Consider the following 24886-nt stretch of genomic DNA (forward strand, 5'->3'; position numbering starts at 1 on the left):
TTGAAAAGTGTCAAATGTGGTCACCTAGTGGAGTTGTGGAACGTTTCTTGGCAATCGCAGAACCTCCTTGTTTTGACATTTGATTGGTTTTTGATTTCTGTAAGATTTTTAAATAGTTTTTTCTTACTCTTGCTAGTGCCTTAGTTAAAGAAATAATTGTTCCTAAATGGATTATGATGCAACACAAAGCTGTAAAGAATCCAAAACTCTGTTATGCACTTCAAAATAACTCATTGTATCTTGATTATTCACCAATAAAACCGAATTGAATTGAATTGAATTGATTGGTTTTTGACTGAAATTTTACGAAGATTTGACGGAAACTTAGTTTGGGATACCGTGGAGATTTTCCCCTTATCCACTTAAAAAAGTGGAGCATCAACACTTTCCGTCTTCCAAAGCAATCATCACGTAAACATTGCGAAACTCAGTCTACAATCCACTAAAATCACCGTCTCCAAGCGAATCGAACCGCAACTTGGAGGAGACTTGATGGATATTTGACAAAGACTTGACAGAGATTTGATTGTTATTTATTAATATTTGACGAAGAGTTGATGGACGATTGATAGAGACTTTATGGATATTTAACGAAACATGATGGATACTTAGGGTAGCGAATGTCCATGAAGGTTAAAGCTGTCAGAAATAAATGCATTAACAACAACAACAACATGATGGATACTTGATGGATATTTTACGGAGGTTTGATAGATACTGAACGAAAACTTGACGGATATTTGATGGATAATTGAGTAGACTTTATGGATATTTTATGAAGACACGATGGATACTTATTGGATATTTGACGGATACTTGATGATCATTTGACGAAGACTTGACGGAGATTTGATGGACATTTGACGGAGACTTTATGGATTTTAAACGAAGACATGATAGATAATTGATGAATATTTGACGGATACTTGATAGATATTTCACGGAGATTTGATGAATATTTGAAGAAGTCTTGATGGAAATTTGGTGAATATTAGACGATAAGACGATTACTTGGTAGATATTTCACAGAGACTTGATGGATATTTAACGAAGACTTGTCGGAGATTGATCGACATTTGACGGATAGGGTAGGGTAGTCATCAATGAGACACTTTTGGTTTTCAACTTTCAACGATTTTTCAAATTTTTTCATCAGCATGTTTTAATGAGCTTTTTGTTGCATTTGTTTTCTTTTAATGTGTTCTAACATTGACCAAAATATGAGATCGATCTGACATCTACAGTCAGAGTTATTCAACTGTCTCATTATAGACGCACTTGGCAGGAACAATGAGACAGCTGGGGAACAATGAGACACTCTACAAAAATCAATACTTTTCTAGTAAAACATCATGTTTTTGTATTGTTCCATTGTAGGTGACTTGCCTTGAACATTTTAGAGCAATTTTGCCAACATGAAACTTTAATTAACAAAAGTTATACTAAAAAGTATTGAAATTTTGTAAAATCCATATATTTATACCAAATAACTTTGTATGTTTGAATAAATGAAGTTGAAACTCTATAAATATGCCAAAAATAACTTTCAGTTCATGTTTTGAAAGATTTCCTTACATTTTGAAAAGTTTAATGAAGAAAAATCGAAGTGTCTCATTGTTACCCATGGGTAGAAAAGAGTGGGGAACAATGAGACAGTCCTGGATTCTGGGTATATTCTAAATTTTGGTCAAACCTAATGAAAGGACATTGTAGCCCAACTCAATCCCTGTGGAACGTCGAAAGAAATTTGAAGAAATATTCGTTTTGGTGTAAATGGCAGCCTACGAGCGAAAAAGTAATTTTTGTCCATAATTTACTTCTACACCCCAGAATCAAACATTTATGAATAACTTTTCAAGGGAGCGTCCATAACCAAAGCCACTATTATGGCAGACGTGTATCCAGTAGACACACCTTTCCCCCAAATATGAGCCTGATTGGTTGAAACTACGACTTGTGAGAGCCATTTTATCATTGTTCCCCGTGTCTCATTGATGACTACTCTACCCTACTTAATGGATATTTGACGAAGATTTAACGGGGCCTTGATAGAGACTTGAGGTATATTTGATAGAGCCTTGACGGGTATTTCACGGAGACTTGACGGGTACTTCACGGATAGTTGACGGAGACTTGAATAGAAACTTTTTGAGGGTTAGCAGAGACTTGGTGGAAGTTTTAAAAAGATTTGTTGGACACGTGATTAAGATTTGTAGGATATTTACAAAGAATCAATTGACTCTTTTGAAATTTGGAGGATATTATAAAAGAAAATTGTAAGGTAGAGACTTCAATAAAATTTAGAAGCGTTACTGTCAATTGACGACGACATGATTTTGCTGTCACATTGATTAGTCTATTGATTAGTCCCACTGATTAATCATCTCTACTGTTGTCTTGTCTCGAATATTTATTGTCTCATCTGTCATTTTGTCTCATTTGTCTTTCTGTCTACATTTTTTTGTGTCGTCAATGTCGTGCTGTCTCATCTGTCATTTTGTCTCATCTGTCGTTCTCTCAACATTTTTTTGTGTCGCAAATGTCGTGCTGTCTCAACTGTCTTTTTGTCTCAACCATCTTCATGTCTCAATTGTCTTGTTGTCTCATATATATGTTCTCTCAAATGTCTTTTATGTCTCAACTGTGTTTCTGTCTCAACTATAATTTTGTCTCAATTATCTATCTGTCTTAACCAACTTTTTGTCCCACCTGTCTTTTTGTCTCATCTATCTTTCTGTCTCAATTGTTTTTTTGTCTCGATTATTTTTTGTCTGAACTATCTTTTTGTTCCAGCTATCTTTATATCTTAACTGCCTTTCTGTCTCAAAAAAATATTTTTGTCTCAACTGTCTTCTGTTTCAACCATCTTTTTGTCTCAATCGACTTTCTGCCTCAACTGTCTTTTTGTTTCAACCGACTTTCTGTCTCAACTGTCTTTTCACAAGAATCTTTAATTTCCTGCAATTTTACATCACTTCCCCTGTAAGAACAGTCCCAAAACAACTTCAACATTGACTCGCAGAGCGTCCTTTTACTCCGGGAGGGCTCTCGCAAACGCAAACACAAAAGTGACAAATAATGGCGCGCCAGATTGAGCGTGACCAAGTGACACCTCGGAAAGGGACGGTTCTAGGGATGAGTGGAACCGGGCCACGCTGGAGTGGTTTTCCTTACAAAGCAACCACGGTGGCGGTGGTGGAAAACGCAACAGCTGGTGTATGCAAAATTTATCACATCCTGTGACAGGTTTTATTGAGACAAATTATGATGAGGTGGTGCTGTTTGTGTTGTTTTCGGGGGAAGTGAGGTTATGTTTACATTTATTTAATAATTTCTGGAAAGAAATGTGGAAAATCATAGAAAGAATCGAAAAACATACTTTGCAAGTTGATTTGACAGCTTTTGCAACAAATGTAACTTGTTTGCAACATCTTTGTTGCACACAAGTTGCAACATGTTGCAATTTTGATTTTACAGCCTACTTAGGTACATTTTCTATTTTTTTTTATATTTGAGATGAGCATTGCTACAAAATAAATACTGGTTAATTCTCAGAAAATATAATAATATATTATCAAAAAATCCTCTGGCTCCACACTGTCTACCCAAGAAATTCTCACTCACTTGCCAGTCCTTACGGAATCCATCAAACAGCTCATAAAACAAGAATCACTCGGGTTTCACTTTACCAACCGTCCCGGGCGGGTTCATATTGCACCACTTTCCAGGCAAGACCAAACCCATTTCTTTTCCTTCGCACAGAGAGTTCTTTATTTCGTTGCCTTCTTGTCAACTCTTTTCCTTGGGAAAGAGAGAAAGGACGACACACACTGCTGTCTCGAGCAAAAGGTCCAGATGGCCTCCGATAGACTTGCCGGGACAAACGAGCAGATAATACATAATTTATGGTTCCCTCGAAGGCCCCGAAGATCGTGTACATAAATATTGGGTTTCCCGTTAAATAAATACACTAAATCATCACCTCTTTTCGGGGGTTTTCGCACTCTTCTTCTTCTTCTTGCATGTAACTCGTAACGACGGCTCCCGAAAGAGTCGTAAATATTCACCCAACGAACCGATTTGGCGAGTTTATTCGGGCCAAAAATCAATACCTTGCCTTAACTCTAGCCCCCATATCTCTTCCCCATTGGTCCCATAGTGGCAAGAAAAAAGGGATGCCGCCGCACCGATTCCGGGCACGATTATGAGGATCATCATCATCATCATCATCGGGACGCCATCATCTCTGTCCCCCTTTACCCCAACTCGATGCCATTGTAGTGTGTGAGTTGGGAAAATCGATTTTCCACCCCTCCCCCCCTCATTTTCCGGAGGACGAAATGTTTAAATTGAGATTTATGAAGATAGAGAGTTGGCCCGGCGTCGGACTGATTTTTTCGGGGAGTAAATTTTGCTTAACGCATTTTCCATCGGGACGGTGACGACCCGGGAATGAAGATCTGTGCGAGTCCTCTTTGTTAAGAAGAAAGGACGTGACTTGAAGGCGCGATACACAGCGTGTTGTGTTTTGAGACGTTCTGGGAGAGTGCATTTTTTTGGTTTGTTTGAAATTGAGAAGTTTGGGTTTGTTTTTGGCAAGAAAGTTTCATGGAAGAGTAAATTTTGGGACAAAGAATGAATTTCAAAAAGGAAGTTTGTCTCAAATTTAACTTCTTTCTTAACTGTCTGAATGACTTTAAGACATTCTTTCTCAACTGTCTTTCAGTCTCAACCATTTTTTTTTGTCTCAACTGTCTTTCTGTCTCAACTGTCTTTCTGTCTCAACTGTCTTTCTGTCTCAACTGTCTTTCTGTCTCAACTGTCTTTCTGTCTCAAATGTCTTTCTGTCTCAACTGTCTTTCTGTCTCAAGTGTCTTTCTATCTCAACTATCTTTTGTCTCAACTGTCTTTTTGTCTCAACTATCTTTTTGTCTCAACTGTCTTTTTATCTCAACTATCTTTTTGTTTCAACTGTCTTTCTGTCTCAATTGTCTTTCTGTCTCAACTGTCTTTCTATCACAACTATCTTTTTGTCTCAACTGTCTTTTTGTCTCAAATGTTTTTTTTATTTCAACTGTCTTTCTGTCTCAATTGTCTTTCTGTCTCAACTGTCTTTCTTTCTCAACTGTCTTTCTGTCTCAACTGTCTTTCTGTCTCAACTGTCTTTCTGTCTCAACTGTCTTTCTGTCTCAACTGTCTTTCTGTCTCAACTGTCTTTCTGTCTCAACTGTCTTTCTGTCTCCCGCCCGTGTGGATCAATCGGACCGCGCACTGGACTTACAATCCAGAGGTCGCCGGTTCGAATCCCGCGGCGGGCGCTCTAAAATTCTTTGTGTAAATATGGGTATTCGGCGCCGTCGCTCCGTGCCATACTTTCGTACACTTAGGAGCCCAGGGCGGCGAAGTCTTTGTAGATAAAAAGGAAGACACTAGTGGTTGGTACTAGCAATGGTGGCCGACAGCTATAAAGTCAACTTCGTTTTTTTCGTCTTTCTGTCTCCGCTGTCTTTCTGTCTCAACTGTCTTTCTGTCTCAACTATCTTTTTGTCTCAACTATCTTTTTGTTTCAACTGTCTTTCTGTCTCAACTGTCTTTCTGTCACAACTATCTTTTTGTCTCAACTGTCTTTCTGTCTCAACTGTCTTTTTGTCTCAACTGTCTTTCTGTCTCAACTGTCTTTTTGTCTCAACTGTCTTTTTGTCTCAACTATCTTTTTGTCTCAACTATCTTTTTGTCTCAACTGTCTTTCTGTCTCAACTGTCTTTCTGTCTCAACTGTCTTTTTGTCTCAACTGTCTTTCTATCTCAGTTGTCTCTCTGTATCAACCATCTTTTTGTCTCAACTGTCTTTCTGTCTCAACAATCTTTTTGTCTTAACTTTCTTTTTGTCTCAAATGTCTTTCTGTCTCAACATTCTTCTTGTCAAAACTATCTTTTTGTCTGAACTGTCTCAGCTGTTTTTCTGTCTCAACTGTCTTTCTGTCACAAGCATTGTCTTTTTGTCTCAACTAGCTTTCCGTCCCACCAGTCTTTCTGTCCCAACAATCAAATATTCATCAAAAATGTTCAATACTCACACTTCAACTTCTCCAGCGGCTCGTGCAGCGACGGATGCTGATGGTGGTGGTGATGATGCCCGCCCAAATCGCCCGCTCCATGGTGCAGGTGTCCCAGCCCGCCGCTGTTGATCCCCGACGGGCTCATCAGGCTGGTCAGCGCCGAACTGACACTTACCCCCGTCACCGAGTCGTGCAGCGACCCGTGGTGGTGGTGGTTGTGACTGTTGTGACTGTTGTGATGCCCCAAATGGTGCTCGTTTGTCCCATTCGAGGTTGTCCCACCACCACCACCTCCTCCTCCTCCTCCTCCGCCATTGCCGACCAGGTCCTGCAGGCAGAGCCCGCTGGCGTCGGCCATCGCGTCCAGGCCACCGGTTCCGGCTCCAGTTCCGCCGGCACCGGTGACCGTCCCGCCACCGCCCCGCTCCATCACGGACTGTGGATATAACGAGCCCAGCTGGTTATGGCCACCGCCCGGGAAGATGTCCTTGTACGGCCGGAGATAAATCGTTTTGACTGTTTGTGGGTACCGGGGGTCGCAAAAAATTGGTAGGGGGTCAGGTGGGACGGTACGTCCCAAGGTTGGTTGAACTCGAAGCGAGTTCGGTGGTTTTAAGATGTTTGAGCTACTGTTGTTTGGAAATTTTGGACCTGGAATTGAGAAGAGAAATTTATATTAGAATTTTTTTTTCTCTAATGCAAAAAGAATAAAAATGTTCAACAGCAAAAAACGCTTATTTAATTAGCGCCGAGGCATCCAACGAAAAATCACGTACCCGTTAGTGCTAATACCGACTAATCCCGCGCCCGGAATAGCCGCATGCCCTCCTTCTCCCTTTTCTACTAGGTAAAGGCAAAAAATATTGAACCAGACATGGGCTGTCCCAGCCAACGTGGGGATTAGCTACCACGGGATTTTAAAGTCAACTTTGCAAGCTTCCTCCGACATCGCCCAGCAAAAAAAAACTTTTCCTCCAACAAATCAAAATTGTTTCAAATTGAAGGTAAAACTCCGATAGTATCACTTCAAGTTTACGACCTCGTTCTTCCACACACTCGTGCTGCACACCACTTGAGTAGGAATATTTTACGAACTCTTCCGCAAATATATCTCACCCACATGAGAGCGACGACGTCGTCGTCCTGCGGGCTGCATAACTTGCAGGGGCGCTTCCTTAAGGTTGTCATGCCCTCCCTCTAACGACAGTAACATTGGCCATAACTCTCGGGAGGGTAGGTACAAAGAGCGTCTTCTTCGTTTTTGCCAAGGTTTCGAAACCGGAAGAGCCCCACGAAATCAGGAAGGAGGATGAAGGTCGCGCAGAGGGTGGGGAGACGGGAATAAAAACAGATCATAACCATAAACTATACCTAATAAAGTTTGTAAGCTTTTTGTACGTGTTTCGTGCCTTGTTAAGGAAGAGGAAATTTTGCTGAATTGAGTGTTGGGACAGTTTTGCCGGATTTTTTTGGAAATTTTGAGAATAAAGGCACAGAAATGTCAAAAAGACGCTATTGAGACAGAATGAGACAGATCTGTCTAAAAAGCACAGATAAGTCAAAATTACAGTTACTGAGACTCTAGCTTTAAGTTTTCCTCTAACTATCCCGTCTCTTTAGTAATTGTGTAGGTTTTTTTTTTAGAACTTTTTCCTACCTTTGATTAGCCCTTTAGTAATGAACAATTGTGTCACTAGACAAATTATATCAACACATAGCTGAAAGGACCTCCAAAACTCTATTATGCTTAATAGTTAAACACATTGTGAATTGATTATCTACTGAATAAAAACTGAATTGAATTGAATTGAAAACAGTTACTGAGACAGAAGGTCATCATCGATCAAAAAGAATGACAGATAAACAACTGACAGTGAAATTAGAATGCTCAAAAGACAGTTGAGACAAAATTTCGATGAGACAGCATAGAAAGCTGAGACAGATAAACAATATCAAAGAGACAAATTACACAGAACGACTCATCAGATACAAAGGCTTCAGTGACAGAATGACAGTTAAGACAGAAAGAAAGTTGAGACAGACAGACAGATGAGACAAAAAGCCAGATGGGACAGAGAGACAGACGACACATAAGGCCAGGTTGGACAAAATAATTGCTCGGACATAACAACAGTTGAAAAGGTAAGTGGAACACAATAACAGATGAGACAGAAATACAGATGAGACAGAAGAAATAGATAAGACAGAAAGCTAGGTGGGACAGAAAGACAAACGAGTCACACAGTAAAGTGTGACAGATGGATTGTTCAGACATGAATACAGACGAAACACAAAGAAATATTGCTGAGCCATAAAGACAGACGAAAAGGAAGGTGGGACACAATAACAGATGAGACAGAAAGAAAGATGTGACATTAGCCAGATGGGACAGAAAAACAGACGAACAAACAAAGCAAGGTGGGACAGATGGATTGCTCAGACATGAAAACAGATGGCAAAGTAGATGGGACACAATAACAGATAAGACAAAGAAAACAGATGAAACATAAAAGGAGCTAGGACAGGAAGATAGATAAAATACAAAGCAAGGTGGAGCAGAGGGATTGCTCAAGCACGCGCTTAGACATGTAGGCAGATGGCAAGGTAGATGGGACACAATATCAGATGAGACAAAAATAAAGACGAGACAAAAAAACAGATTAGACAGAAAGCAAGGTGGGACAAAAAGACAGAAGAAACACAAGGAAAAGTAGGTTGGACACATTAACAGATGAAACAGAAAGTCAGATGAGACAGAAAAGTAGGTGGGACAGAAAAATAGATTAAACAGAAAAATAGGTGGAACAGAAAGACAGATGAGACAGAAAACTAGGTGGGACAGAAAACCAGATGAGATAGAAAAATAGATGGGACAGAAAGACAGATGAGACAGACAAATCGATTAACAGATGGGACAGAACGTTGGGTTAAAAAGACAAAAGAGACAGAACGACAACTGAGACAGTAAAGTAGATAAGACAAAAAGATAGATAAGGCACAAAAATCGATTAACAGATGAGACAGAAAGGTAGGTGAGACAGAAAGACAGATGAGACATAAAAATAGGTGAGGCAGACAAATCCGTTAACAGATAGTATAGAAAGACAGATGGGTCAAAACGACAGTTGAGACAAAAATACGGATGAGACAGAACGACAAGTAAGACAAGGGTAGATGGGACAGAACAAAAGATAAGACAGAAAATCGATTAACAGATGGAATAGATGGGACAGAACGTTTAAACAGAAAGACAGAAGAGACACAGCCACAAATGAGACAGTAAGGTAGATAAGACAGAAAGACAGATAAGACAGAAAAATCGATTAGCAAATGAAACAGAAAGACAGATGAGACAGAAAGGAAGGTGGAACAGAAAACCAGATGAGACAGAAAAATAGGTGGGACAGTTGATATAAAAAAGGTCTGGTGGGACAGAAAGACAGATGAGTCAAAAAGGTAACTGGTATAGAAAACATGATGAGACAGAAAAATAGGTGGGACAGTTGAAATAGAAAAGGTCTGGTGGGACAGAAAGACAGATGAGACAGAAAGGTAACTGGGACAGAAAGCATGATGGGACAGAAAATAGGTGGGACAGCTGAAATAGAAAAGGTCAGGTGGGATAGAAAGACAGATGAGACAGAAAGGAAACTGGGACAGAAAGCATGATGAGACAGAAAATAGGTGGGACAGCTGAAATAGAAAAGGTCAGGTGGGACAGAAATACAGATGAGACAGAAAGGTAACTGGGACAGAAGACATGATGAGACAGAAAAATAGGTGGGACAGCTGAAAAAGAAAAAGTCAGGTGGGACAGAAAGACAGATGAGACAGCAAGCCAAATGGGATAGATGAGACAAAAAAACTATATGAAACAGGAAGGAAGTGGAAATAGCGAAAATCGTGAGCCAACAAAACTGTTGAGACAAACAAAGTAGATGAGACATAAAGTCAGTTTCGACAAACAAAATTTAATCAAATTAAATTCAAATTTCAAATTCTAATAAAAGCCAAAACGTGTTTCCAACCTTAAAAAAAATCTCTAAACACAAAAAAACACATTTCAATCGTCGCCAGATTAGAATAAAACAACACCCAGAAAAAACAACCCTCCAGAAAATCGATTCCTTAGGCCACGCGACGCGGAAAATCCATTTTCATTTTCTTCAAACTCCCCCCTCTCTTCAAAAAAGAGGGAGTAAAATGGAGGGGTGCGGGGAGAAAAAGCACTCCCTCTGTGTGTTCATCTGTTTGCAATGATTTTTCTTCTCCATTACCGCGACGACCAAAAAGAAGCTGAAGAAGAAGATGGGGTGACGTCGCCATTGATTGTCAAGAATGGGTTCAAGAAAAGTGGCAAGGGGGTGGAAACTTGGGTGGAATGAGGGGGTTTCTCCCTCGTTTTGTAGCGACACAAGTTTTCTCTTTCGCAGAGAGAGTGCGCACTGGTGTTACTCAGAGAGAGAGGGGAGAGGTTGAAAGGTAGTTTGAGGATGGGGGAAATGTCTTGTTTAAGATTATTTGAGTGACTTGTTTTTGGAGTAGAGAAAATGGAGGAAATTGAAATGGAAATTGCTTGTGAACTTAGATTTTCGTTTGTATTGTTTTAGTGAGTGCGAGAAATATAAGTTTTGGTTTTTATGGTGAGATGTTTTTGCAGTCAATATTTTTTCTAGAAGATATTTGATAATCCTTTAAAACCGATAAAAAGGCAAAACTTGCAACCCTGTCTCAAGCTAAAAGTACTTAGAAGAAAGGAAAACAGGATTCTTAAATTTGAAAGAAAATGTCTTCGCAAAGCTGTACTTCTTAGTATCTCTGAGTACACGAATATTTTTTTCTATATGACTTTATAGAATTGAAAATCTGGCCACCCTGTAAAGATACATCACTTCTTAAGAAGATTTTTCAAACGTGCCTTGTTTAAAAACCTTACGCTTCATACAAATGTCTTCATGGACTGTATTTTTGAACTGCGTTTCCCAAAAAAAACAAATAAATGAATATGTTACTTAAAAATTATGATGATCTGGGAACCCTGTAAAAAGATATCACATCGTTGAACGGGTTTTTAAACTTTCATTCAAATGTCGTAAATTTTGATGCAATTTTCTTCCCCAACTTTATCTGTAGGTAATAAAAATGACTTTTTAAAAAATATTGAAATTTATGGCAACCCTGTACTAAACGGGAATTTTCTCGAACTATTCTTAGCCAGAATTATTGATACAAATGGCTTCTAGACGTGCCTTTCTAAGCATTGCTTGATATTTAATTTAATATGACATTGCTGTTAAAAGATGATATGAATGAATAATGTATTTTGGATACCTTCTAAAGTTTAAGAATCTGGCAACACCGCAAAGAGTCATCACAACACAAGTGAAATTTATTGACATTTCTAGTCAAGATTTTGTGAGGTTTTATTGAATAAGTAACTAATAATTCAATGTGTGTTGGGCTTTAAAATTGATTTTCAGTTGATTTATACAGCTTAGAGATCTGGCAACCCTGTAAAAATCTAACACAACTTAATTAAATTTGTTCAATCTTTTCAAAGTCCAAATGCAAATTTTTTGGGCTTAGTTGAATTGGTGATTGGACGAATTTTAACAGGTAATTTGATAGAAAACAGGTAATTTCTAGAATTTTTTTTTAAAGTTTGAAGAAATGGCAACCCTGCACAGAGCCATCAATACTTGAGTGGAATTATCTATGTTTTCTAGACTAAAATTTGTAAATATTGATAAAAATGTCTCTTTTTTAACATTCCGTTATTGGTAAAATATTTAATGACTTTTTAGAACGATTTATACAGTTAAGAAATCTGGCAACCCTGGAAAGAGATTTCACCGCTTAATTGGATTTTTTAAACCATTTCTAGTCTAAAAATCGATTATTCTGGTGAAAATGTATTTTTAGACAAAACTAAAGTTGCAATTTATTGACTTTTTAGCCAACAAATAGAGAAGACCTGGAAACACTGTAAAACACTTTAAAAACCTAGAATAAATTTTCAAAAGGTCCTATCTGCATAGGAAATCCATGACTCATAGGTTGTTTTGAAAATTTACTCTGCAGTTCAGTATTTTTGAAGCTTCCAAATACCGTGAATTTGAATGTCACTTTAAAAAAAATGTTCGATTGGTTTTGAATGAATCTTTTCAAAGAGTTAAAAATAAAATTGAACAGGCAACTTTATAGTTATTAACACTTTAGGAAAATTTTGTAAATCTGGCAGCACTGCCAAAATATTTAAAAAAAATGTGTGGAATTATTAATCATTTTCTTTAACTTCGAAATAAATTTGATAAAATCGGTAATTTCTTACATTTTTTTAAACTTTTCTTTGTAATTTAGTATTTTTGTGAGTCAAATTCCACCTTCCACTAATCTAAAACGGGCATTTTTCACTGCCACGCGAGCCTCCGCGAGTGTCACATCCCGCGCGACCGTCGTTTTGTCCATAATTCACGCGCCGTCCGGAGGTTCACCGGCCGGAAGAACCGATCGCTTTTTTCCTCAAGCAGTTCAACCGCAATAATTTTCCGAACCCCAAAAACGGAACGCGCATCAGGGATTAACATTTTCCGCCTTTTCCTCACCGTTTTTCAGCTTCGGGACAAAACATACGTAATATCTCTGGCTGGTTTTCCTTCTTTGCTCTGACCTATTCCGGGGAGGGAAAAATTGGGAAGAAGAACCTCTGGCATTTCCATTTTAATTTATTTAAATCTTTTGACTTGGGACGGCGACGGCGTGCGTGGTGGACGGTTGCTGGCTCTCGCTGATACTTTCAGTTTTATTTTTAATTATAGTTAATCCTAGTGATTTGATGGTGTTTTTTTTCTTGTTTTTGCTTGCCTAGTGCTGAAGACTGCGGCGGCTTGTGGCTTTTGGGGAAACCAACAAGCACGCGTTCGAGTAATTCCGAATTTTATTTAAGACTTTCCTGATTTGTTTTCTTGCAACCAGTTTGATTCGTGCAGACGGGAATTGACCTTTTCATTTTTTTTTATTTCCCTTCAAACCAAATTGAACTTTAATTTTTAAAATACTTTTTTCTGGATTTTTAAAATCATCATATTTTTTTGATTTGAATTTTTATTTTTCTAGATTATGTCATAACAATATACATTTTTGTTATTCGCAGTCTGCATCAATGATAACAGGGTTGCCAGATATTCAAAGTTTATCACTCATTAAATATAAATAAGATGTCAATTACCTAACCTATATGAACTATATTTCGATTAAAGGAGTCATTTTAATAAAAATTCACGACATTTTGATATTACTTTACCCAAAGTATCGTAAGCTTTTAACAGTGTTGCCAGATTTTCAACGTTATTTATCTCCTCAAAAACTTTTATTTTTTTCAATTTTTCGAGTCGATATGCTTCCATAAAGTCTTATTTATTGTATTCAGAACTCAATTTATAATCTTACCGTCAAAAGGGGGAAAATTGAAACATTTGTTGATATACAATTAATTGATACCTATTATTTGTTCCAAACGAACATTAAACACATAAAACAAACAATTTTATTTTCGAAGCAATCAAGAAACTGACTCAAGCTAAACTTTTCAAACATGGGTTCAACATTTTTTTATATTATTATATTTATGTCATGACGAATACACAACTTTTTTGAATAGGACATTGTTATTGATTTTTTAATTTTCTGATTTTTTACAATATCTAAAACCTTTTCTCATTCAAAATGCAATCAAATTTATTTCTTGAACATTTCTCGATTAAATTTTCAAAAGGTCCTATCTGCATAGGAAACCCATGAGGGATAGGTTGTTTTGAAAATTTAATCTAGATTTAAGGGTTAACTTCAACGACTTTTCCCCTTAAAAAAATTGAACGCCACGTCCATCGTGCAATTTTACGACCCTGACCGAGTTTTTTTTTTCGTTCCTCCCTATTTTCAACCCATCAAATTGTCGTTTGCACAGTGTTGATGACTTGCTAGCCTGAGATGATGCGCTTTCTTTTTTTTAACTTTGTTGACAGTCGATTTAACAAGTAAAAAGTAATAACAATGTTTTTTCTTTGCCAAAAAACCGACCTGTCAACCAGTGGTGGGGCAGTCAATAAACAATTTTGAAACGTGTCAAACGTGATTGTTTTGTCGAAACTTGTGAAAATTAAGTCATAAAATTGAGCATTTTATGTTACCTCAATTTTTTTGGTTTAATTAAAAAATGTGACCTAAAATTTTCGCGTCATTGAATTTGGCAACACTGCTCGCGCCAAACATGGATGCCAAAAAAACAAAGCAAGATGGCAGCACTAAAAGGGTATTAAAATTATGTTTTCGCACACAAATATTTCTTTCTTTTTCGAGTGTGTGAGAGGGAGTGAGATAGAACTTGTTTGAAGAGGTTTTTTCCCTTCTCATTTTTTTTTGTTGTGTTTTTTTTTCTTTAGCTAGTAACAGCATCAGCCGGACCCTAAGATGACAGATTTCGTGAGTTGCGCGTATTCACCAACAGAAGGCCTGTGGGCCTCGTCGGAGTCCGACCATTAAATACGCCACTCAAAATTTGCATGGGAAACGTTTTTTTCGTGACGGCATTCGCGGCACGCTCACTTCAACTGTTCTAGAATAATATTTGATCGTGGCGTATCTCTAAACAAGTCTTTTAAGAAAATGATTCCAGACTACTTATTTTGTCGTTTTAAACTGATACAAGGAAAAAACTATATTTATTTAAACAATTCGCCATTTTCAAAAGTTTGGCTAGATAATATCGAAGGCCGCCATCTTAGGCCCACTGGGCCCACAAAAAGAGGTACGCTCAGTTTGTATGGGAGCTGTCAACATGCTCCCGGGCTGAACAGCATATCAACAAAACATAAAAGAGGGGCCAGTTTTTTGCTGGTGTGGGTGGCTGGCATTCATTTTGATATAATATTAAGGCATCAGCACACGCAAAAAAAAAACTCCGGTGGCAGACCCTATTGCGAAAAAGATGGGGGACATGTATTTATTGTCTGGCAGCGACGAGGGAGTTTTTTCTGCTTTTTTCGAGGGACGTCTGTTTTGATAAAATGTGCCAAAAAGTTGGATCGATTCAGCTAGTAGTGTTTTTAAGATCTTTTTGAGGAATTTGCGATTTTTTGGTCAAGGTTGAAAGTAATAGAGTTTTCTTACAAGTTGATTTTAAAACAATTTTAAAGTGTAGAACAAATCAATAAAAACTCAAAAGAATACAAAAGTATTTCTACCTAAGAACAATATCAACAAAAGAAGTATTCTTTATCACATGTGCTTAATTTTTACGTTTTCTTTTTTTTTTTGGTTTTTTTATATGGCTACCCTAGAGTGGAGATAAATAATGATTGTCTGATGAAGAACGCAAACAATAAGCTATTTTTTTTCTCAGTTTTGAATTGGGGAAAACGAGCTCTTCATCGATAAAGGCTTGAAAATTTATAGGTTATGAAAAATGTTTCAAATGGGAAGCAGTTGTGGTGTTTTCAAAGACTGTCAAATTATTTCGCCATTCGTCTCTTGGCAGGGTTGCCAGAAAAGCTTAATATTTGTTTTGATCTGAATTGTGACTCAAACAGGCTGAATGTAGAAATGAAAAATATGTCAAATGTCAACTGAAAAAAGAATAAGAAATTTTTCACTCAACGTTTGCGTAACCTAAGATAAGCCGCGAACAATGCATTTGCTTCAGCTAAATCCCAACAAAGCCACAAAAATCTCTTCTCAAATCTTGCTCTATCTCAACTCAAACAAATCTTCACTATACAATCTCGACAAAATGTAAACAAACGGAAAAAAGTCATGATGCCAACACTGTACTCAACAATCCTCAAGTGTTATCTCCAGCTCAACTCATTAGACCCAAATTACAGTCTCGCAACACTCTTTCTTTTCTTCCTCAAAATCTGTTCTCGAAAAACCCGACGGTGGCGACGACCAGGAAAGAAAACGGTAGTGCCGTGCCAGGTGACAATATTTACACTTGGATAAGTTGGACTTTTTTTTCTATTTGAGAAGAGCCAGACCACGAAAATGCCTTCAAATATTTGAGTCGCCTCCGGCGACCAGGTCAAACCCTTAGCTCAAAAACGCATTAATTTTTTAAAAGTTATCAAATTTCATGAAATTTCCCAAAAAATTAAACAATAATTAAAACTGGCATCACTGCCTTAGGCCACCTGCACCGTCGCTCTCAAACGTCAACATTTTTGACAGCTGCAATTGCAGCCGCCGGTGGCGGCGCCCTAGCGCCCCGACGCGCTCGATCAAAAGCTAATTCCAGATTGAGGTGGATTTATCGCAAGGCTTTGGCCGGCGACGCCGCCGGCGGCATGTTGGCGGTTGACAGGTGGACCGAGTCAAATGTAAACAAAACAAGAAAAAAAGCGCGAGCGGTGTAATTATTATTGATTGAGGTGAGGTGTTATCGCTCAAAAAACGACTTGATGACTTGATTTTGGTGTTGAAACAATTACCGGAGTAATTAGAAAATGATTTACTGTCGAAAATATTTCAATTAAATCGTAATTGTCATTAAAGAGAGCACGTTTTTACCAAAATTATGAAATTTAGACAGTTTTAAGTCAGCGGACCCTTATTCGTATCGTGCGACTTTGGGAATTGTTATCGAATTGCTGTATAAATTGGCAAAACCTGTTAGACTTTTAGGCAATTCTCGCGAAATACCTAATCGATAAGCTTGGTGATCAACGGTCAATGGTTTTATTGTCAAAACAACGTGACATTGGCAAGATTAGCGTGATAAATGGTTGACTAATTTTTAGTTCGAATTGAGGTGTTAAGCTTTAAAACTGAAAAAATGAAAATGAAAAAAATAATGTTAAGAAACCCAAAAATAAAACTCTGTTTCCAAAAAAAAAACTCAAAACGATTTACAACTCTAGATGCAGTTGCAGCCTTCAACTTGGTTCCATATAAATAGAAAGAAGCCAAACTAGACTGGCGCCAGAATGCACACACCCGATGATAAGAACCCTTCCCCCCACCCCCTTCAGCCGGGTAAGGGGGCAAACCTTGACTTGGACACACGTGGCAGCCTCGTAAAATGCACCGGTGTAATGCGACCCAAAATGAATGGTGCAAGGGCAGGTGAAAGTGGCTAGTTTTGTGACATTTGATGGCTGGGCGACTAACAAAATATGATTTTTTGAAAATTTTGAATATGTCATATAATTTAAGTTGAAATTATTACACGAATTGTCATGAAATACTGTTTGCACATTTGGTAACCTTACGATGTAATTTTCCGATTTTAAAAACAATGTAGTCGATTTTTAAAACATTAACATTAAAAAAAAGCTGACGATACTGAAAAACATTTGTTTTACAGATTTGACAGCAAACAGTTACCGGATGTGTTTACCTTGTTATTATCTATTAAATTAAGAATAAAATTGCATTAATAACTTAAATATGTCTAAAATAAATATGTATAAAGGACTCTTATGCAAACATTAGTATTGACTAAATCAATGAGCTTTAATTGATAAACCCAATTTAGAAACCAAGCCGTTTTTTTGATTCATCAATCAACTTCAAAAATGCTTTAAATTGTTCATCTGAATGACCATGATATTCGCACGGCGTGGCTGAACAAAACTTTAAAAAAATATATTTTAAAACTAGATTTATAAACTTTGTTACCATTGACTAAAGAGTCCGAAAATGCTGTTCGATTTTCGATGGTTTCAATGAAAATCTAAAGCAAATATGTTTTTTTGCATTGAGGTGATTTTTTTTGGGAAATTTTTAAGGTGAACGGGACGAGAAACTGCATTTTTTGCAATGTCCTTAACCCTGTACTGCCCAAATTTTTTTTCCGATTTTTTTTATTTTTCCCGTGTTTAGGAGGTCATTTTGAGCAACTTTTGTTCTACGAAAAACTTTACTTCTTTTGTTTTATGTTTTTCTTGTTTCATTTTTAATATTTTAATTTGCATTTATCTTGTTTAGTTTATGTTTGTTTTTGGTAGTTTTAGGCCTATTCTACCGCCTCCTATCATTACATTTTGCCTATCTAATTTTTTCATGTTTTTACAGTCACTTCATCCATTTTTTGCTTGTTTTTCACATTTTCTGCTTTTATAGCAGGCACCATTATCATTTAAGTTGTAAAAAAAATGCGTAGAAGCATAGTTTGGGACACTAGAAAAATTACTGCATACTTCTATTTACTTAAAATAAAGAAAATGTTAGAAAAAAACACAGCCAAAGTTCACCCCTAAAAAAATTACATTTTTAAAAACATTGGCAAAGTCCCATAAAACAAGTAAAACCTCCAACCCATAAATTTTCTAAAATTTTCAAAGTTCTTCTTTCCAATGCTTTTTCAAGATCAAAAATTGGTTGAGAAATGGATTTTTGGCGATTTTTTAAATCGAAGCCCGTCTAAAGGCGGGGTTGGGTTGTAGAGGGTTAAAGTAAATAATATGAACTTTTTTTAAATTTGTTAAAAACTCTCAAGATAAGTTGAACCCGAGAAAAAACATGTATAGTTTAAAATCGGGGGTTTATTTTCAATAGTCCTATGAACAACAGTTTTATTCTTTGTTTTTGGGTGTTTTTGAAACTGACTTGTGTCAGGTGTGATTATAATCACTCAAAAGCAAAATATGAAAATTTGTTTATAGGACCTTTTCAAAAGTTTAAGTTTCAATTTTCGAGACCGAAAAATTCAAAAACCAATTTTTTTCTAAAAAACCTCGAAAATTCTATGGAAATTCAACTGCAATCAGCTGAAATCAATTTTAAATGCATTCCCCTGCGTTTTAAAAAATTTAACAAGTTTGGGTTTATTCAAAAATCTTTAGAATTTTTGAATGGACAATACCGCAAAAAGTTTTTTTTCGCTAAAAATGTTTGTTGTAGTCAAATCTTAACATTTTTAGCGAAAAAAAACTTTTTGCGGGACTATACATTCAAAAATTCTAAAGATTTTTGAATAATGATTGCAAAACAAGTGAACTAGTGTAAAATGCATTTGAAAACACAACAACATGTTAAATAAATATTTCATCTATAAACACTTTTTAAATAAATTTTATTAGTTGTCAATTGAAAGCGTGATATGAACCATTTAAAACATACATTAACATAACATTGTGACAACATTTACTGAGAAGTGAATGTTGCAAATACTTAAATCATGTTAACAGAAATCACTCAGAGTAAAAAACATTCTCGAAATCATCATCACAAGATAACATCAATCATTTGATTCCAGTTATTCTCATTCCAAAAAGTTTTAATTTTACAAATGTTGGCGTTTTCACCCAAAACTTGTTAAAATTGACTGAACAAGATTATTGTGATAAATATTTGAAAGATTGCACAGATTTTTGTTTTAATTAAATTGATTGTTTTTCTGAGCCCGATTCACGATATTTGATTATTTGGGTGTATGCTTCCTGCAGAAGTTGAAAAATATCACCTTTTTTTGTTTTCTGTTCTGATTTTAAATAAAATTTTGAAGATTTTGTAACTGATTAAAGAAAAAAATATTTTTAGTAAGGGAAAATATCAATTCAAATTATTTTACTCATTTTAGCTGGCCGAGATTGTTACATTTTTCTTTGATATGAAAATCAATAAATTGTAAAAGATAAAACAAATGCATATCAGCGGAACTATTTTAGCTTTATTAGTCGAATATTAAAAAAGGCAGTTCAATAAATGAGAATAACGTCATGATTCGAAATCCGGACACTTAGTAGCATATCATTTTCGTTATAGCTGACAAAAAATCATGTAATAAGTTGGAAATGTAGAAATATCATCAGGATGTAGTATTAACAGTCAGTTTTAAGAGAATGCATGCAAAATATGTCTTTTCTAACAATTTTTCATCAGAATTTGAAAGGTAAAATGACTTGTTGTGCTTCGAATTCCGGACACTCATTTTTTCTAATGAGTCGCACAAATTTGGACTGAAATGTTAGTGAATGGCATTCTTTAGATCTCAAATAAGCTATTAACTTCAAAACAATCGATATTTTATATAAAAATTTGCTAGAATTTAAGGAAATCAAAACCATCAAATTCTGCTTTGCCATCCTGGTGCTTCGGCCGCCTATGAAATATTTCATGCGAAATGTTTCGCATTTTTGGTAATCTTATAATTTATTTATTTTTTATTGTTTTGACATTAACTTCAACAAACAAACTTTAAATGAAAGTTGATGTTGGAATTCATCAAATAACACAGTTTTGACATTCATAATGCGAATTTATATCCAAATAATTGATAAAACAAGATGAGGTGTCCAGGTTTCGAAGCGTCCGGGAATTCGAATCATGACGTTATGCATGCCCTACATTTTGTTTCAAAATATAATTGTTTTGGAAATTCAAATTCAGTGAAGATTTGTACAGTTTATTGAAGAATAATATATAGTGAAACATAAAAAGTACTTTCTGTGATTTAAACAAAAGTTTTTCAGAGTTATTTTAACATTTTTCACGTTCCGCGAAATTTCCGTGAAACTTGGTGATTTAAAATTATGGTCTCCGTGAAATTTGCAATTTTTGAGCTTTAAGATCCTTTCAAATACACCGAATAATTCCGTTCCAAATTATGTCAAATTATGAAATAAAATTTTGATTCAACACATTTAAAAAAATAACCCTAAAAGAATTGATAGCTTATAAGAAAATTAGAACTAAATTGTTGAAGGACTACCAAACACGTTAGATAATAAAGCGTTCAGCATAGCTCTTCAAATGCATTTTCAATCCAACAATTAGCATTAAAGGAAGTACGCAGATGGCAATTTAAATCCTTTCAGAACCCAAAATACCTTCTTGGTTGCGCCCAATTTTTTTTTTTTTTTTGCTTTCTCGTGGATTTAAGCCGGCAATCTTTGGTTTGTTAGCAGTTAAATTGTTAGGCAGCTTAGATTTTACTGAATTTTTTCATTGATATTTGTAATTTTGACAAATGATTGACTGAAATTTAAGTAAACGGTTGTCAAAACAACATAAATTTCAGCATAAGAAATATCAGTTTTTTTTTTTGGTAAAAAAAAAGTAACATTCTCACCTGCTGAAGATTCAGCAATCGTAACTAGTTTTTCAGTTATCATGATTTAATTTTTACGTCATTTTATGCCAAACTTGCAAAACAAAAAAACTTGTTAACATCGAGGCATTTGTTTTTCATATGTTTATTACCTTTGTTGCTTAAGATCGCTAATCAAAATCAAAATCAAGATCAAAATCAAACAGAACACATTTAAAAGTTGATTTGCTAAGTGACATTTCAGTTTGACAGGTTTACTGTTTACTGATTTTTAAGCAATGATTTTGTTTCTTTGTCGAATTTTAGAAAAAGTGATGATTACTGAATCGTATTTAGTTATTTATATTGCTGCAATGGCAATCCAAAATTCGATGTGGAGGGAATCTGACATTAAATATTAAGGGGTCCAAATTTGTAAGAAGATTCGGATTTTTGATGTCATCCATGCTCACCTCAAAGTATCGTCCAACCAGCTTGGACAAAACCGCAAACAGCGCTCAATCTGTAACACCGTTCTTCACCTTAATTTTTAATACAGGCAACTTTTCTCCACCGAAATCACCGCTAATAAACCAACCGAAGAGAGATTTCGCAGTGTCACACCACTTGTCACAACACACTCCTCCTTGTAACACACACACTTCCGGTCACTAATCACACCTCAAAACTCAAATCCTAGCCTTCTTTCAAGTGTTAATAACGGTTTCGCCTTTCTTTAATCCACCTCATCTAAGAACCGCAAAACAAACATCACTCGTCGTTCTTCACTTCTTCACACCAGAGGCAGAAATTAAAACAAGCAGTCGAAACAAAGTTGCTCTAGCGATGTTTTGAAAAATTCTTAATCACTTAAGCCCGGTTCACGGTGTGGCCCGGCGCGTTGCGTTCTCACTTTCTTGACCGCGCGCGCGACTGCTGCTGCTTCCGTTTTGGTTTCCACACCCGAAAATCCGGGATTTAGTGCCGTGAAGCTCACAGTCACACACTCACGCCGTTAGTTTCTCTCTTCCGGCCACGTTCCCGCTGACCGTCCGCCACGATCCCGGACGCGTCTACCGTTGACTGCTCTTCATCAAACTTTATTGCGCTAAATCCTTAATACCGAAAAGTTAATTCTCCTAAAAACTTATTATTATTTGCCCGGAGGGGTCTTAGGCTGGCCGCGTCGCGTCGCGCCGATTCCGGGATTCCGAGCAAGGGATTTAGTGTTCTTAAGGAGAAGAGCAGCAAAAGCGCTTGTACACCGACACCGAAAGCCGTTCCGTAGCCAAGTGCCAGCTCGAGAGCTCCGACTTGTCAGTGGAAGGCCCCGCTGGTGTTGTTTTGCTCTGTGCAGCGACAGCTGGCCCGGGCGCCAGAACGGGACGGCACCACCCCGACTCTGCCGAGTGCTGTCCCGCTTGCGCACCCTCTTCTCTCGCCGTTCCTCTTATCGCTGCGCCTACTGCGATTCCGCACTCGGTGTGTGTGTGTGTGCGAGAGGTTAGGGCGACCACTCCGTTCACAAGAGCCGTCGGAACTTTAGCTTCCGGCCAACAACACCAGATTCCGTCAACAACCCCGATTTAAGGCCTAGGAAGATCCCCCATAGTGTTTGCTCCGGGTAGTGCATTCATCATCTCTCTCCGCGTTTGACGTCCCCCTCGCTGGGCCGTCCCTCTCGCGTGTACCGTTATCGTTCCTTCCCTCTCTGCGCACGCACACTACCGTTAGCGGAGCTCTGGCTCTCTCGCGTACCGTGTTTGAAGAAAGAGCTCGCTCGCGCGGGAGAGGCATTGTGTAAACACTCCGTAGCACTTGGCAAAGAAGAAGTTTTACACACAAAATTGAGCGGCGGCGATGATGGTGAAGGTGAGTGATTTTGCAGTTTGGACTGAAGCTGTTTGGTGAACGACGCGCGGTGTTTGATTTTTGGAATTCAACAGGTTTTTGCTGGTTGTGGACTGTGAACTGTGAAATCAGGAGTTAGCTTCAATGGATGCCAATTAAAATCTGCATGAATTGATAAAAAGTGCACAAAAAGATATTTTTACTAGATTGTTAAGGTGAAGCTTCAATCTAGCTGTCAATCAGTTAAAAAAAGTCTGTCCAACACTCTTTTGTGCTCTGTATCTGATCCGGATTAATGATTATCTTCACCAAAATTAATAAGCGTTGATTAATGACAGTTTCTATAACTTTACAAGGAATAGTTTAAATCGGTTAATCATCTGTGAAAATGGTTGTAGAATCAACTCAATTGAACACTACTACCGAATATCACGTATATTTGACCGAAATCGGTATTTTTCATGCTATTCACATTTTTTTATGTTGAAAAATATGTTAAAATTTAACAAATTAAGTTTACAAATTCAAATGAGTGATTTGCAGGAAATCATGATAATCAAACTAATTTATTCCGTTGCAATTATATTTCTAAGTTTATAAAGCTCCCTCATTTAAAAATTATTGAGAACAAAAACAATAAATTTAAAAAAAAAACATTCAAATTTCAAAACAAAATTAACTGCAATGGATTAAAAAAATATTTTTCCTGCGATGATGACCATTTTTAACCATGCCTGAGATCGCTTAAAATATTTTTAAAATTACAATATCAGTTGAATTTTGTTAGCAATAGCAAAGGGGTTATTTTTATACAGAAAGTTAATAATTGCAAAATAACTGTCATGGTGTGCAATGGGTTTTGAAATCATTAATTCTAGAGGTGGGCAAAAAAGAGAGAACCGCTCAAAGATCCGGTTCACCAAAAAAGAGCGAACGAATCATGGCTCACAAAAAAGAGCCACGGTTCTTTTTGAAACCCCGGTCTGTTGAAAGAACCGTTACAAAATGGAATGATTTTAAACTTGTGTCTAGTATAAATATTTTTTTAAGAATTGAAAATGCAATTTTAAATATTTCAATGAATTAACGAATTACAAAATTGTCCAACGGTGTTTTTTTTTCAAATACTTTGGATAAAAATGGCAGAAATAAACGCAATTTCGTAAAATTAGTTGCATTTTTTCCCCAAAATTCTTGATTTAGGTTTGGATGCCATTTAATTTTTTGAACGTTTAGATTCAAGTTGCAATCTTGACATAGAGACCGCAAAGACTTATTGTTCTCAAGCGCATTTTCTCGTCCAAATAAAAAAAAACTTCAAAAATCTCACCATTCGTAAAAATAGCCTTTACATCGAAATTTTGAAAAAGAGCAAAAGAGCGGCACTTTTTAATGAGTGAAGGAAAATGAGCGGCTCCTTAAGAAGAGCGGTTTTGCCCACCTCTAATTAATTCATTACATTTTAGATTTAGTTCGTTTTGAACTGAAGTTAGGTCGATGAAACTATTTTCAAAAATAGGTGGATTATAGTGGAAATTGCTTTATACACCCGTATAGTTGTGACAAAAACTTTAAATGTTGTACAGTTAAATACTAGGTGAGAAAAGCCCAAAATGCATATTTTTTAAATGCTGCATTTTTTAATAAAAAAAAAAAAAAATATCTTTGGTACTACATTTTGCACCATCCTATACTATAATGCAAAATAGTAGTTTATGCAACAAGTTGCAAAAAGTGGATTTTTTCAGCACGAGTCGTACATTTATCCAACGAGGTTTACCGAGTTGGATAAATACGGAGAGTGCTGAAAAAATCAAGTTTTGCAACGAGTTCCATACAACATTTTTTGCAATTCCGAAAAACACCCATTGAGTGAAATTTTAAGTCAAATTTTCATGTATTTTGTCAATAAATCGTTTAAATCAAAAAAATGTTGAAAAGTGTTACTTTTC

At 36.6% G+C, this 24886-nt stretch overlaps 1 protein-coding gene across 1 annotated transcript in view; it reads right to left on the minus strand.

Annotated features, from left to right (window-relative positions):
- Positions 1-22632, minus strand: part of LOC120415621 (pituitary homeobox homolog Ptx1) — a 60190-nt gene extending 37558 nt beyond the window's left edge. The window contains 2 exon segments of the mRNA XM_039577218.2: positions 6077-6709; positions 21557-22632. Of these exon segments, the coding sequence (XP_039433152.1) occupies positions 6077-6488 (412 nt within the window). The 5' untranslated portion in view covers positions 6489-6709; positions 21557-22632.
- Positions 22633-24886: the final 2254 nt, after the last annotated feature.

Source organism: Culex pipiens, chromosome 1 (genome assembly GCF_016801865.2).
Source record: "Culex pipiens pallens isolate TS chromosome 1, TS_CPP_V2, whole genome shotgun sequence".
Classification (NCBI taxonomy): domain Eukaryota; kingdom Metazoa; phylum Arthropoda; class Insecta; order Diptera; family Culicidae; genus Culex; species Culex pipiens.